Source organism: Urocitellus parryii, chromosome 3 (assembly GCF_045843805.1).
Source record: "Urocitellus parryii isolate mUroPar1 chromosome 3, mUroPar1.hap1, whole genome shotgun sequence".
Classification (NCBI taxonomy): domain Eukaryota; kingdom Metazoa; phylum Chordata; class Mammalia; order Rodentia; family Sciuridae; genus Urocitellus; species Urocitellus parryii.
In genome coordinates, this window is record NC_135533.1 from 154,515,583 (window position 1) to 154,528,006 (window position 12,424).

Consider the following 12,424-nt stretch of genomic DNA (forward strand, 5'->3'; position numbering starts at 1 on the left):
TTCAGTCAATTTTCCACCCTGATGCTGGCACAGGTACTTGGGACACATAAGCCATGATTCAAACTGTCAAGAGCAAAAAAGATGGGTGATTATCCTCACAAGGTTTGGCTGCAGGCCAGGGTTCCATTATCTCATGGCCAGTGTGAAATTCCATCCTTCAAGGCTTCATCTGGGCAAAGGAATCAGTGTAGTGCTAACCAGCAGGAGAGACCAGTAAGGTGGTGGGGAGGAGAACTCTGAGCCTTTTAAGTTCTCTGTCCCCATCCCTAAATTCAAGTACCATCTTTCTGGGGTGGAGGGAAGGATCAGGGAAGAGGAGGGTACTGTGCTGGTGCCTGGCTCATAGACACTGACCCCATCTGCCTTGTGCCTATTCTCTTGGAGCCTGGGCCTAGCAGAATTTCAACTTGGACCTGGGGAGAGGTGATTCCCTGGAGTTTTAATCTACCTATCATCCAAGTCAGCTCCATCCAGTCTTCTGGATGGTACTCCAGTTTTCTCCCTGAGTGCTACTCTTGCTGTTCTGATTTATCTTTGCAGCCCACGTTGAGAGATCTTTTTTGATAAGGCTGAGGGAAATATCTGCAACTCAGAGATCCAACCTGTGAAACTACTGGGCATAAGGAAGGTTTACAAAAATACTTGATATAAGCCAAGCAAAGGAACTCCAAGGTCTAGCTTTTTTTTTTTTAATTTTTTTTAAAGTTGTCAATGGATCTTTTTTTTTTTTTTTTAATTTATTGATACGTGGGACTGAGAATTGAACCCAGGGCCTCACACATGCTAGGCAAATGCTCTATCACTGAGCCACAACCCCAGCCTGCAAGGTCTAGCTTTTAATAAGAAGCCTCAGAAGTGGTCAAGTACAAACACAGCAGGAAGAGGCATATGCATTGGAAACTCATTTTATTAACTATGTAGACTGCACAGAAAATGAAATTTTTTTAAGAGAGAGAGAGAATTTCAATATTTATTTTTCAGTTTTCAGCGGACACATCTTTGTATGTGGTGCTGAGGATGGAACCTGGGCCGCATGCATGCCAGGCGAGCGCAAAATACCGCTTGAGCCACATCCCCCAGCCCCAGAAAATGAAAATTTGAATTTGTTATTTCATTGATGCACTAAAAATAAATCATCGGACCTCCAACTGTGCTAACTAGTATCTAAGGGTCATGAACTATAAACTCTGCATGGAACACTGGAAAGCTAGAGATGGAGACTTCCTTTGTACTCCTCTCACTCAACCTGTATACACTTTGAAACATAAAGTCATGATCTGGTATTTAGATGGGGAGCAGGGATGATATTCATCCAGTTTATACTTGCAGACATTGCATTTATACAGCTGGCATGCTGGTGGATGTTGTATGTCCCATGTTTGGCATAGGTTATATGAAGTGAACCACTCCAGAGAATTCTCAGCAAGAATCAAGGTGCAAATTGAGGTCCAAGGAAGTTCCCTGAAATGAAGCTAACCCTGTTCTTTTGGCTAGCACAGCAAACTAAAGACAACTAAGGGTCCAGGTCAACCCAGACTGAGGTTAGGATTCTCAGGATATCAGCAGAGTACAGAAAGTTCCAGGCTAGAACAGCTTCTCCCATGTTCCCACCCTCTGCACATGGGTGTACAGAGCAGAACCTCCAGGCTGGGTGACCCACCCACATATTTTAGCACTGTAAATATATCAAACAGCAGCCCTAAAAATAGGAAACATCCCACATCCATGTTTCCTAGGGTCCCCTCTTTATAAACCTACCCTCTGTCCATAGTGGACCAGGATGCTGGGGAGTGGAGTAGGGAAGTAAAGAACTCATGTTTGAATGCTGAAGAGCTCCTTGTTTATTTGGCAAGAGGATATGGGAGAAAAAAAACTATGAGATCATAGACAAATCTGCACAAGGGTTCCCAAAGGTGACATCCACCAGGCCTTGACTCTGCCAAGAGTATACTCTGGAAGGGGCAGCCAACTCACAGATGCCCTGGATCCTTTGTGCCAATCATAAAAATGTCATGACGGTCCCTTTCTTTCCAATCTGCCAGGGTTCCAAGGGGCAAAAGCGGATAATTATCCTTTGGGAAACAGAGAAAGGATGTCAGCTCCTTCAAAAAAATTCACTTTGCAAGACACCTACCAGGTGCTCCCTCATCAGCCCATGAAGTATTTACCAGCCTGCTCATCCAAGTTAATGATCTTCTCCTGGTCTCAAACAGGATAATGGGACTATCAAGTACAAGATGATGGCTGCACATCAGCATGGCCCACCCAAGAGAGACACAATACCATGGCCTTAGTGGGTATGCTATGTGCTCATTTGAGTCTGCCAGTCTGTGGGCTCAGAGGGACAGTCTTCCCTCCTAAATGCAGGCTGCATGGGGTATGCTCAAGGCATCAGGCACTTCTTTTTTCTCAAAGTCTGACTCAGGGTCAGGCACAGGGTGACCATAAAGTCCATGAATGTGCCCTTTTCAGAGATAACAGGAAATTCTTGGTGAACAGCATCAGGGATGGAGACAGGTTGGCAGGGGATGGGTGGTTGGCAGCAGGTGACAGCCTCAGTTTCCCCATCTGCCAAGTCAGCAAAATGCAGTCATCTATCTCATGGGATGGCAGGTCTTCACTAAGGGGTCAGGGCTTGTACAGATGAAATGGGATCATGTGTGTTGAGTTCCTGGCACACAGTAGGCATTAATGCATAATTTATTGTTAGAGTTACTCTCTCTCCTCAGTCTAAGAATCTGAACACCCACCAGGAGCAACTGTTCCTCACCAGCCTCCCTGAGTCAACAAGGGCTTCATTTGGAAGGTCCTTTCAAGTTTCTCATGTCCTTAGTTCCTCACAGACATAGGCTTGGCTAGGGAATATTTTTCACTCAGCAGGAAATTTTAACCTTATCACAGTGTTCCAGGTTTGGGGTTAGAGAGGTCATTTAACCTTCCTCTCTCTGCTCACAGAAGAGGAGGCTAGAAAGCAGAGATGGTTCATTTCTAGTTTTCTTTTGGGTCCCCCACCTGTGAGGGACCCAGAACTGGGCCTAGACATCTAGGCCAATGTTCTTTCCCTCAATCTCAGACAGGATCCTGAAATATTTCTGGTTGCACATCAGTACCAAAGGGATCCTCACTACTGCTACGCACCGGTCCTGGTCCAAGGCCAGCTCCTTAGTGAGGAACTCAAAGAACTTGGCGCTGTGGCCACGGTTATCCTCTGCAGTCCCCACGACGCCAATAGAAGAGACCACCAGCTGGACACAGGGCTCTGTGGTTCCGCCCATTGCCATGGTCAGACCCGGTCGCACAGTAACGCTCACACGCTGCGAGAAATACAAAAGTTTCACCTGAGTATAGAGCCGGTGGGTCTGGCGTTAGGCATGGGACCGCGTGAGAGCCAGGACGCAAAGGGTCAAGACACCGGGATGGGCCCTCGGAGGTCAGGCAGGGAACATGCGACAAGGGCAGGCCGGGAAAAGAGGGCTGCGGGTTCGACAGGGGCACGAAAGGTCAAAGGTTGGCCGGCCTATGAAAGTCCCTGGGGAGAAGATTGGTGTATGCGGAGGGGTGGGGGGTGGGGGTGGTCCCTGTGGAGAGGCAGAGAATGGACTGGGCCCGACCCCTGGCTCCCAAGCTCCCAGGGAAACCAGACCCTTGCTCACGTCCTCGGGTTTGCCCAGGATAGCGGCGGTGGCCGCGCAGAGCCTCTTCTCCAGCCCAGCAGGCACGCGGTTGGCAGGCAAGTTGGTGTCCAGCTCAATGAACGGCATATCGGTGGACAGCGAGAGGGACTACAGCGAAGAACGCAGAGTCCAGGTCCCGTTTCCAGTAGCTGAATACGGAGAGGGGGCGGAGCGCCGCAGTAACCAAGCTCCTCATTGGCTGGGCAGAGCCAGTGCTCTCCGATTGGCTTCCAGAGTTCCACCCCATCCCTTCAGTCACGTTAGCTGGGCACCAAATTTCCGGTACTTCTACCTTCCAGTAAATTAGGTGTAATCCCACCTCGGACTGGAGGTTGGCCACTCTCGGCCTGCCCACTCCTGGGGGGCGGGGCGCGGCGGCCTGTCGTGATTTTCCCTTTCCTGACTTTGAGTTGTTGCGCTAAACTATTCCTAATCCATGCTTATGATGATACTGCTGGTTATCAGTGACAAATTCTGCATCCTCACAGAAGCATATAAAGCAGGGTTTATTTTAAGAAGGGGTAACATAGACTTTTTCCAGGAGGGAGAAGTGGGGCCATAGCTGGTATCCTAATAGGTGAGGTGTTCTGCCCTTTTTATGTCTTAGGCTTCCTCTGTTCTCCTGCCCTCTTCCCCTTCTCCTTCCTGCGTAGGTGACTAGGCCCAGGAATGCTGGGTGGGATGGCCAAAAAGTGGGAAACAGTTGGGCTCAAGGGAGAAGGGCAGGATGAAGCAGCCAAGGACAATTAATAACCTGTGGCTCCCTATAGGGAGGGGCAATTCCTGGAACAGGTTACACTGGCAACAGGCTGGAGGCAGGGGCAAGTTCTTGATAAGGGCAGAGGAAGGTCTCTGAAGGAATTAACACTTCAATCCTTCAGGGGACTGTCTCCAACTTCCTGGACTCACTGAAAATTGGCCTCCTTGATCTGACGTGACTTGATTTACCTGTCTATGCTGACTGCATGTCTAATTCTGGCTTCACTAATGTGCAGGTCTGAATACTCCCAATACTAACAGGTCTGTAGGGGCCTTTATAGATTCATTCGACCCTAATAACCATTGCCACACAGGTTTAACTTTTGTTTTTGTTTTTAAACCATTTGCCACCATTCCATAGTCAAAGAATTCACCTTCAATATGGGAATTTGCCCTTCTCTCAGTTTGGAATCCTGGTGACTGAAAGGAAAGTGAGCAAGCAAGAGGCAGGAGAGCGGGAAATGAAGGACAGAGACGAGGTAGAAATCCACACAAAGGTTTATTTGTCAAAGCTGACAAATAAAGGCCATCCCTCTATAGAGTGGAGAGGTTGGGTGTTCAGCTTTTGTGGGGTAGGGGTTTGGAGTTGTAGTTATGGCCCTAAGGGATAGACTCGGGTGCCTGCATCAGAGCTAGGTGGGTGGGGAATAGCATGGCTTAGGTCAATGGCACCAAGAGTAGTTCCAGAGTCAAGGGATGGTGTCCTTCTGGGATTGGCTTAGAGTATCACGTGGTAGGTCAATAATGGGGTGGGGGGAGTTCGGGTAAGAGGAAATACAGGAAAGCGAAACTTATCTCTTAAGATAGTGGTTAATATTTAAGATGGCTGCTCAGATGTTAAATCAAGACCCTGTAGTGGCAAGTGTAGGTGCATTTGAGAGTGTGAAAGACCCTTGGGCAAGGGCATCTCCTCCTTTGTTCCCTCTTGTGAGAGTGGTGGCAAAAGTTGTTTAAAACAAGACAATCTGTTCAATCACACATAAGAAATTCTAAGAGTGCATATCAAAGTGGTCTTCGTAGGAAGACATGTGGGCTAAGAGATTGTCATTACCTTGCTAATTCTGTTAGCAGTTTATTTATACAATGACTCAAGATATCAGAGGGTCTGTGTTATAAGAACAAGCAGGCTATGACACAGACTTAAACCTTGGTAAGTTTGGGACCTAGAGTTGGGCATAAAGAAGACAGTGATTGGGATCAGGAATAGGTATGGGGGAACAAGGCTATTGGGGCCAGAAACAGGGCTTTCCTAACCAGGGACTGCTCTCTCTGCAAAGAGGTTCATGAAACAGCCTTGTACCCTGCCTGTCTCCTACAGAGGGAGAGAGACTTAGTAGACCAAGGTCATTCCAGATCAGACTTCTGCACAGGGTCACCCAACATCTATGACATGTGCTCAGCCCAGGGGCCATGGAGCTTGCTCCCTGCCAGGACTGAAGGAGGGAAACATTGGAGCTGAGGATCCCATAAAGTCAGCTGTTCTTGCCTGGGGATGGGGAGGTGAGGGATGTCTCCCTGGAGAAGCAACATGGTGCCAAATGCCAAAGAACAGGAGTAGTATCTGGCAGAGAAGGTGAAGAGGGAACAGCATGAGCCAAAGATTGGAGGCCAAGGTAGGAATAGGACAGGGGTCTGAAATGAATGCAGTCAGGAGGCAGGGAGGCTTGTAGGGGTAGGAGCAAGATCTTTAATGCCACGTGCAATGACTTATACTTTAACTTCAAGGAAGTGGGGATACATGGAAAGTTTCCAAAGAAGAGGGATAAGGCCATTTATGTGTTTACTAAAGCTCTCTCCAAAGGTCAGGTAGAAGCCTAATAAAAGTGTCATGGGGACACAAAAGGAATGCAAACCTGATACTTGGATAGAACTGTGAACAGATTGTGTGGACATGTCCTGCTTACAGCAAAGGAAACAAGCAGCTTCATCTCTTTATTCTGACAACCCAGCATTTCCCTTGGTAATTTTACTGGCCAGGGCCACTCACTCACTGCAACAAACCCTGCAATGCCTGCCTCAGTTTCTCCTTCAAGGCGGGGTCTGCTGGAGGAATGTCCTTGGCCTTCAGGATAACTGCATGGGCTTCCTGGAAGAGGTCCTCTCCTACTGCAGACTCCACACGCTGGCGCCATGCAGCCAACTTGGGTCGGCATTCAAAGACTTGGCAGCCAGCACTGACAGGCTATGGAGAGGAGAAAGTGGGGAGGGGGCTGTGTATAACCAAGCACAAGGCAGCATGACCTGCTTTAGGGCTCTCAGATTGAATTTTCCCTCCTTCACCGTGTGTGAGAAATTGGGGGTCCCCCTCCCAGGGCACACTGGAAGTCCCCCAACATCCCTGCAGTGAGGGCTTATGAAGATTCATTTTACAGATGAGGAGATTGATGCTTAGAGGGTGAAGTGATTCCTCCAGGATCGGAAATGTAAGTGGAGACGTTAGCTCCCCACAGGAATTCTCACTATTCACCCTACCCCATGGAACTCACATGCATCAGCTCTGTGATGGCCACCAAGTCAGCCACAGAGATTTGGGATCCAGTAAGGAAGGCCTGGTTTCGCAGGAACTTGTCCTCAAGCAGCTGCAGGCATCTATCCAGCTCAGCCAAAGTGGCTGCCAGTGTCTCAGGAGGCACTGGCTGGCCCAGGAACACAGGGAACAACATCTGGGTGGGCCCGCAGGTAGAGAGGAGGTCAGGCTTCACTTAATGCCCATCCTTTTTCCTGCCCTTATCCCATTCAATACCAGTCCCACAGTTTATTTTTTTCCTCCCCAAGATGTTCCTCCATAAAGCTTTACATGGCTCCTCAACACAGAGCCCTCCCCAGTGCAACAGTCATCTGGCCAAATCCCCCCCCCCACCTCTAACTCCAGAATTCTCAAGTAGTATATAGGAACACCCTGGGACGTAGTTAGTCCATGTTCATCAACACTGTGACTGGAAGTCTCTGGTATTCCAAAAGTTGGTGTTCTAAGGTCTTGTATGTGAATGAAAGTTTTCACATTTTTATTGATGCATTATAAATACACATAATTGAGGAATTCATTGTTACATGTTCATTCATACACAAGATATAATAATTTGTCCAATATCTTTCCCCATTATTTCCCCTTTCCCTCTTCTTCTTGCTCCCTGATCCTTTTCATTTACTCTGCTGATCTCTCTTCAATTGTGAGTGGAGATTCTAAATAGCACCATCACTTAAACATTCAGAGAGGTGTCCTTGTCTCCCATGACTCACCTTCTGCCACATGGCCCTGGTGCAGCAACTCCGCAGGGTGGTGTGTTGCCAGGACAGGTACTCATCCACCCGGGCTCTGGCCTGCAGGTCTTGGGGGTACCAGTGATCAGGGGCCTTGTATTTGCGACTCAGATACAAGAGGATGGCCACACTATGGGAATATGGCAGGGGTGGAGGACATGCCTTCAGCCATTTGGTGGGGGCATTTTCACTATCCACATTATACAGAGCAGGAACAAGAGGTTTAGAGAGGTCAAGTGACTGCCCAAGGTCACACAGCTCTACACTGGGCCATCTCATCATCTGAACAAAGGATGCCAAATGAGAAATAAAATGCCATGGATTTCGGAAGGAGCCAGGGACTCAGAGAAGACTTCCAGGAGGAAAGGGTACCCAGTGAGTCTTGAGGGATTAGAGCAACTTGAATACTATTCCCCACCATATCCAAAGGATGGGCAGAGCCAGCAAGGGTACTGCCCCTCCTGATTCTCTTGAGACTGGGAGAATTCTCCTAGGTGACATGAGGACATTACTTGCCACCCGGTCTCACCTTCTCCCGACCTGCTCAAAGTTTTTAGCCCCTTCATCCAGGAAACTTTTCCTCACCTCCTCTCATCGGTTTCCCTACTGTGTCTGGTGTGTGCAACCTGACCCCCAGAGCTCATTGTGCCTCCCTGGGTGTTGGACTATGCCTGAGCCCCAGGCTCTACAGCCAAGTGGCTGTGAGCATGAATCTGGCTCCAACAAGAAGATACTTTGTGACCTTGGTAAAGGATACCACCACCATTCAGTCACCAACCCTTTGGGCTGACCTTGGCTCCCCATCTTTCCCACTCATGTCCAGCCTTTCTAGAGATCATGCAGTTATTTGACTCTGAAGAGAACTTAAGAGTCAATCATTCTCCATGGTGTACCACCACCATGTTGAGCTGGGGCCTAGCACCTTATTCCTGTATTTCCTTGGTAGACTTCTTCACCGCAGGCAGGGAGATCATTTCACATATAAGAGGAAACATAGTTCTCCTCTGTAGGGAGCGGTGATGTGAATTAAGGTGTCAGATTACCTCATGGTTGTGGTGCACTTGCACTGGGATTCCCCTGTACAGGGTTAACATTCCTCTGTACAAAAGTACAGAGTTACCACCTGTAAGCCCAGTGGCTCAGGAGGCTTAGGCAGGAGGAGGCAAGTTCAAATCCAGCCTCAGCAAAAGCGAGATACTAAGCAACTCAGTGAGACCTTGTCTCTAAATAAAATATGAAATAGGGCTGGGGATGTGGCTCAGTGGTCAAATGCCCCTGAGTTCAATCCCCAGTACCAAAAAAAAAAAAAAAAAAAAATGTGAGGCCAGCTCTAGGTCACTGTTCTCAGTCAGAGTTCAGAGTTCAGTTTTCCACCTGACCCCGCTTTTCTGTCTAAATGTTGTGTGTTTTTCTTAATCCCTCAACCAAAGTCCCTCACCAGTTTCTAAATTAATAGAGCAGGTCGTGGCACACCCCTGCTCAAACCCTCCAATGGTCCCACTCACCTACGGGAAAAGCCCAAGTTTTCCCTCCCCTGCCCTCCCCTTTCCTGCTCTGCCTTCTCACCACAGCCATATCGAATCCCTGCTGTTTAGCCTGCACCCCAAACAAGGTCCCACCTAATGACTTTCTCCCTTGTTCTTCCCTCCAACCAGAACACTCTCTCTACATACCTTGCATCTGAGGCTACAAGTTCCTGCTCAAATGCCACCCCCTCAGCAGTTCTTCCCTTGACCACCCACTCAAAACTGCACCTTCACTTATTTCCTCCACAGAACCCCCACTTGTTTATGTCATGATTGTCAGTTTCCTCTAGAATGTGAGCACCACAGGGCTTAGACATGTCCTCTGTTCAAGGACAGGGCCTGGATGGTTCCCGATGCGGTTGGGTGCTTGGTAAATAGCCACTGAGCTCACTGGGTGTTTCCTTAATCTCCCAGGGAAATATCACTCACCCGAGGATATAAGGAAGCAGTGATTGCTTTGAGATACCCAGTGCTGCCACTATTCCACATTTAGCATTCTCCTTCTTTCTAAGGCATGGATTAGCAGGGAAGAGGCCTGAAAGCAGTCTTGGCCTACAACCTTGTGGAAATCCCTGCCCTCTCCCATCCTGTTTTCTTATCTGTACCATACAGGGGCAAACAGGTGTTCCGTAAGTTCAACAGCCCCTCCTAGCCCTGGACACCTCTGTCTGCTTCTGCCCACACTATACCCTGCAGCTCCACGGGAATTTGGGACACACAAGCTGTGGTCCCAGCCATTAACAGTGAACATAGACAGGCTTGGCTGAGTGGCCCCACAGGCTTGGCCACAGGCCAGGGATCCATTACCTTTCAGCCAATGTGAAGTCCCCATCCTTTAGGGCTGGCACCTTCCTCAGGGGGTTCACCTGACCAAAGGAATCAGTGTAGTGCTGACCTTCAGGAGAGATCAGTGAGGTAAATGTGGAGAACTCCAAGTCTTCTGAAGTCTCTGGCTGCCCCCACCTCTAAATTCAGGTACCAGCTTTTGGGAGCATACAGGAAGAGGTGAACACTGTGCTTGTCTCTGGATCATATATCACTTCACCTTCCCTGTGCCCACACAAATGGAGCCTGTGCGAAGCAGAATTTCAACTTGGGCCCGAGGAGAGGGTGATACTCTAGAAGCATAATCCATCTGACACCTCAGCCAGCTCCATCCATGTCAGGCACTCTAGTCCCCTCTCTGAGCTCTACTTTTTCCCTTCTGATTTCTCTTCCTACCCTGGGGGAAAGGAGGGGGATCAAGCCCTTCAAACCAGGCTGGGTGACCTGTTCACAATCCCAGAGCTTCAGCCACTCTTATTCCCATCTGTCCATCCAGGAACACAGACCCCATTCAGCCACTTAGCCTTTAACAGCTCAGCACTTCTTTCTTTCCTGTGCCAAACCCTCAAAACTCCCTTCTCAAGATGGGTTCCCAAGCTGGGGTTGTAGCTCAGTGGTAGAATGCTTGCCTCATATATATGCCTGGGTTCGATCCTCAGAACCATATAAAAATAAATAAGCTAAATAAAGGTATTGTGTCCATCTACAATAAAAAAATATTTTAAAAAATGGGCTCCCAAGTCTGAATCACTTCCACAGACCCTATATCCAAGCCCAGCCTAATGCTGGAGGGTACACTAAGTGCCCAATTAGTATGTATGGAGTCAGGGGGCCTCCACCAAGCCAGCCTTCAGCTGATCATAGACTTACCTATGGGCGTCTTTTTCCTTACACTGAATGGACACCATTTCCCTGCCCACTCTACCTCCAGAAACTACCTGTACCCACACTATGTCCCAAAGCAGTTGGCTCACGCTGGGCCAATGGGAGGGCTCAGCTGAGCAGGGACCTTCATCTGGGCTGGTTACCTCTTGCCTCCTTTACTAGATTCTGCTGCAGCTGTTTTTCCAGGTCAGTCAGACTAGCAACACTGCTTCTAAGGTAAGAGTGCTGGTCTTCCCTACTGCCCTGCCACAGGGCTCTTCAGAGCCCTAAGAGCCCTGCCAGTGGGTGGAAACCACCAGGGACAGGAGCAAGTCATTAGCAAGGAAAAAAAAAAAAAGCCGAAGAATGGCAAGGAAGACATGAAAGTAGAAGAAAACTAGATGGAGTAGATAGGAGTGAAGAGAAGACCTCCAAGTGGGGGCCATCTCCTGCCGGAGGATGCAGAAACGCAACAGTTGGGGACAACTTCATCTTGGAAATGAAGAGGTATTTCGATCTTTTTCTCCAATCCTAGAGGTGAGGATAGTCTGGCCCTTTCTCCACTTGCCTCTTCTATCCAAGGACTGCCTTCTCCCTTTTATTCTATGTTTTGAAGAATGTCTTGTATTCACGAAGCAAAGATTAGGGTTCTTAAAAATACACAACTGACAACTGATGCAAAGGCTTCCACACTGGAGAGGATGGGCTTCCCTCTAGTTTGTACACTGGACCACGAAGCGACGCCTACAGGGAGAGGACCGCCTGCACACCCCGCCCATACTCCCCAGCCTGCCTACCCAGCCCACCTTTGAGCAGCTCCACGGTGCGCAGCTGGAAGGGGATGCCGTTCTTCTTGGCGAAGATGTAGACAGCGCGGCAGGGCTGGGACATCAGGTCCAGATAGAGTTCCAGGACCATGGCGAGGTCTGCAGTGGGTCGGCTGGGGAAGCGGCGTGTAGATCTACGGGTCTGGCCAGGAGGCCAAGACAGGAGCTGCAACCGGAACTTTGGGCAGGAATGGCTGAACACCTACTCCATAGAGCTCAACCAACTGGGAACCTGGCCCGACCACGCCCTCCCCGCTCATTGGATGGCTCAAGAAACTTAGGGCCAATCAGTGGCGTCCCCACTGTCTTGCTCCTCCACGCCCCCTCAGAGAATTTGGGCTGAAGGATTTCTTCCCAGTTGGAGAGGGCTCAGACAGGCGGGTCCAGGTACTGACCACCTCGGGTCTCGCTGCCAGGTCAGATACCACCCCTGGACTCAAAATCCATCTTTGTCAGACGGAGCAGAGAGAGAGGTGATCATAGACTTACCTTGGACACTTCCAACACAGACCCTCAGTGAATTTAGGATGGAAAGATTGTGCTGTCTGCTGTCAGCCCAAGCCTCCTCCCTCCACCCTCCTGAGAGAGGAGTGGCTTGGGGTCCAAAAAGAGAAAGAACGGATGTGCAACAGCCTCCCCTCCCATGCCTGGACCTAGCTCTCAGGATGGAGACTGGGGAGAATGGGGG

The 12,424-nt window shown here is 49.2% G+C and overlaps 2 protein-coding genes across 2 annotated transcripts; both read right to left on the reverse strand.

Annotated features, from left to right (window-relative positions):
- Window positions 1-1,823: 1,823 nt before the first annotated feature.
- LOC113199531 (D-dopachrome decarboxylase) lies at window positions 1,824-3,826 on the reverse strand. Its single transcript, XM_026412533.2, has 3 exons — window positions 3,654-3,826; window positions 3,139-3,314; window positions 1,824-2,072 (listed from the first exon to the last, which is right to left on the reverse strand). Exons 1-3 carry the CDS (start codon window positions 3,759-3,761, stop codon window positions 2,000-2,002), a joined length of 357 nt encoding a protein of 118 aa, XP_026268318.1. The 5' UTR covers window positions 3,762-3,826; the 3' UTR covers window positions 1,824-1,999.
- Window positions 3,827-6,097: 2,271 nt separating this feature from the next.
- LOC113199532 (glutathione S-transferase theta-3) lies at window positions 6,098-11,915 on the reverse strand. The gene is made up of 5 exons (XM_026412534.1): window positions 11,716-11,915; window positions 10,028-10,115; window positions 7,674-7,824; window positions 6,920-7,096; window positions 6,098-6,615 (listed from the first exon to the last, which is right to left on the reverse strand). Exons 1-5 carry the CDS (start codon window positions 11,825-11,827, stop codon window positions 6,421-6,423), a joined length of 723 nt encoding a protein of 240 aa, XP_026268319.1. The 5' UTR covers window positions 11,828-11,915; the 3' UTR covers window positions 6,098-6,420.
- Between the last annotated feature and the right edge of the window lie 509 nt (window positions 11,916-12,424).

Coding starts and splice junctions, on each gene's coding strand:
- LOC113199531 (XM_026412533.2), bottom strand. CDS start 3,761: ATGCCGTTCATTGAGCTGGACACCAACTTGCCTGCCAACCGCGTGCCT. Junction 3,315..3,653: donor TCCTGGGCAAACCCGAGGAC/GTGAGCAAGGGT, acceptor TATTTCTCGCAG/CGTGTGAGCGTTACTGTGCG. Junction 2,073..3,138: donor CTGGCCTTGGACCAGGACCG/GTGCGTAGCAGT, acceptor TGTTTCCCAAAG/GATAATTATCCGCTTTTGCC.
- LOC113199532 (XM_026412534.1), bottom strand. CDS start 11,827: ATGGTCCTGGAACTCTATCTGGACCTGATGTCCCAGCCCTGCCGCGCT. Junction 7,097..7,673: donor CCAGGGCCATGTGGCAGAAG/GTGAGTCATGGG, acceptor GGGCCCACCCAG/ATGTTGTTCCCTGTGTTCCT. Junction 6,616..6,919: donor CCATCACAGAGCTGATGCAT/GTGAGTTCCATG, acceptor TCCTCTCCATAG/CCTGTCAGTGCTGGCTGCCA.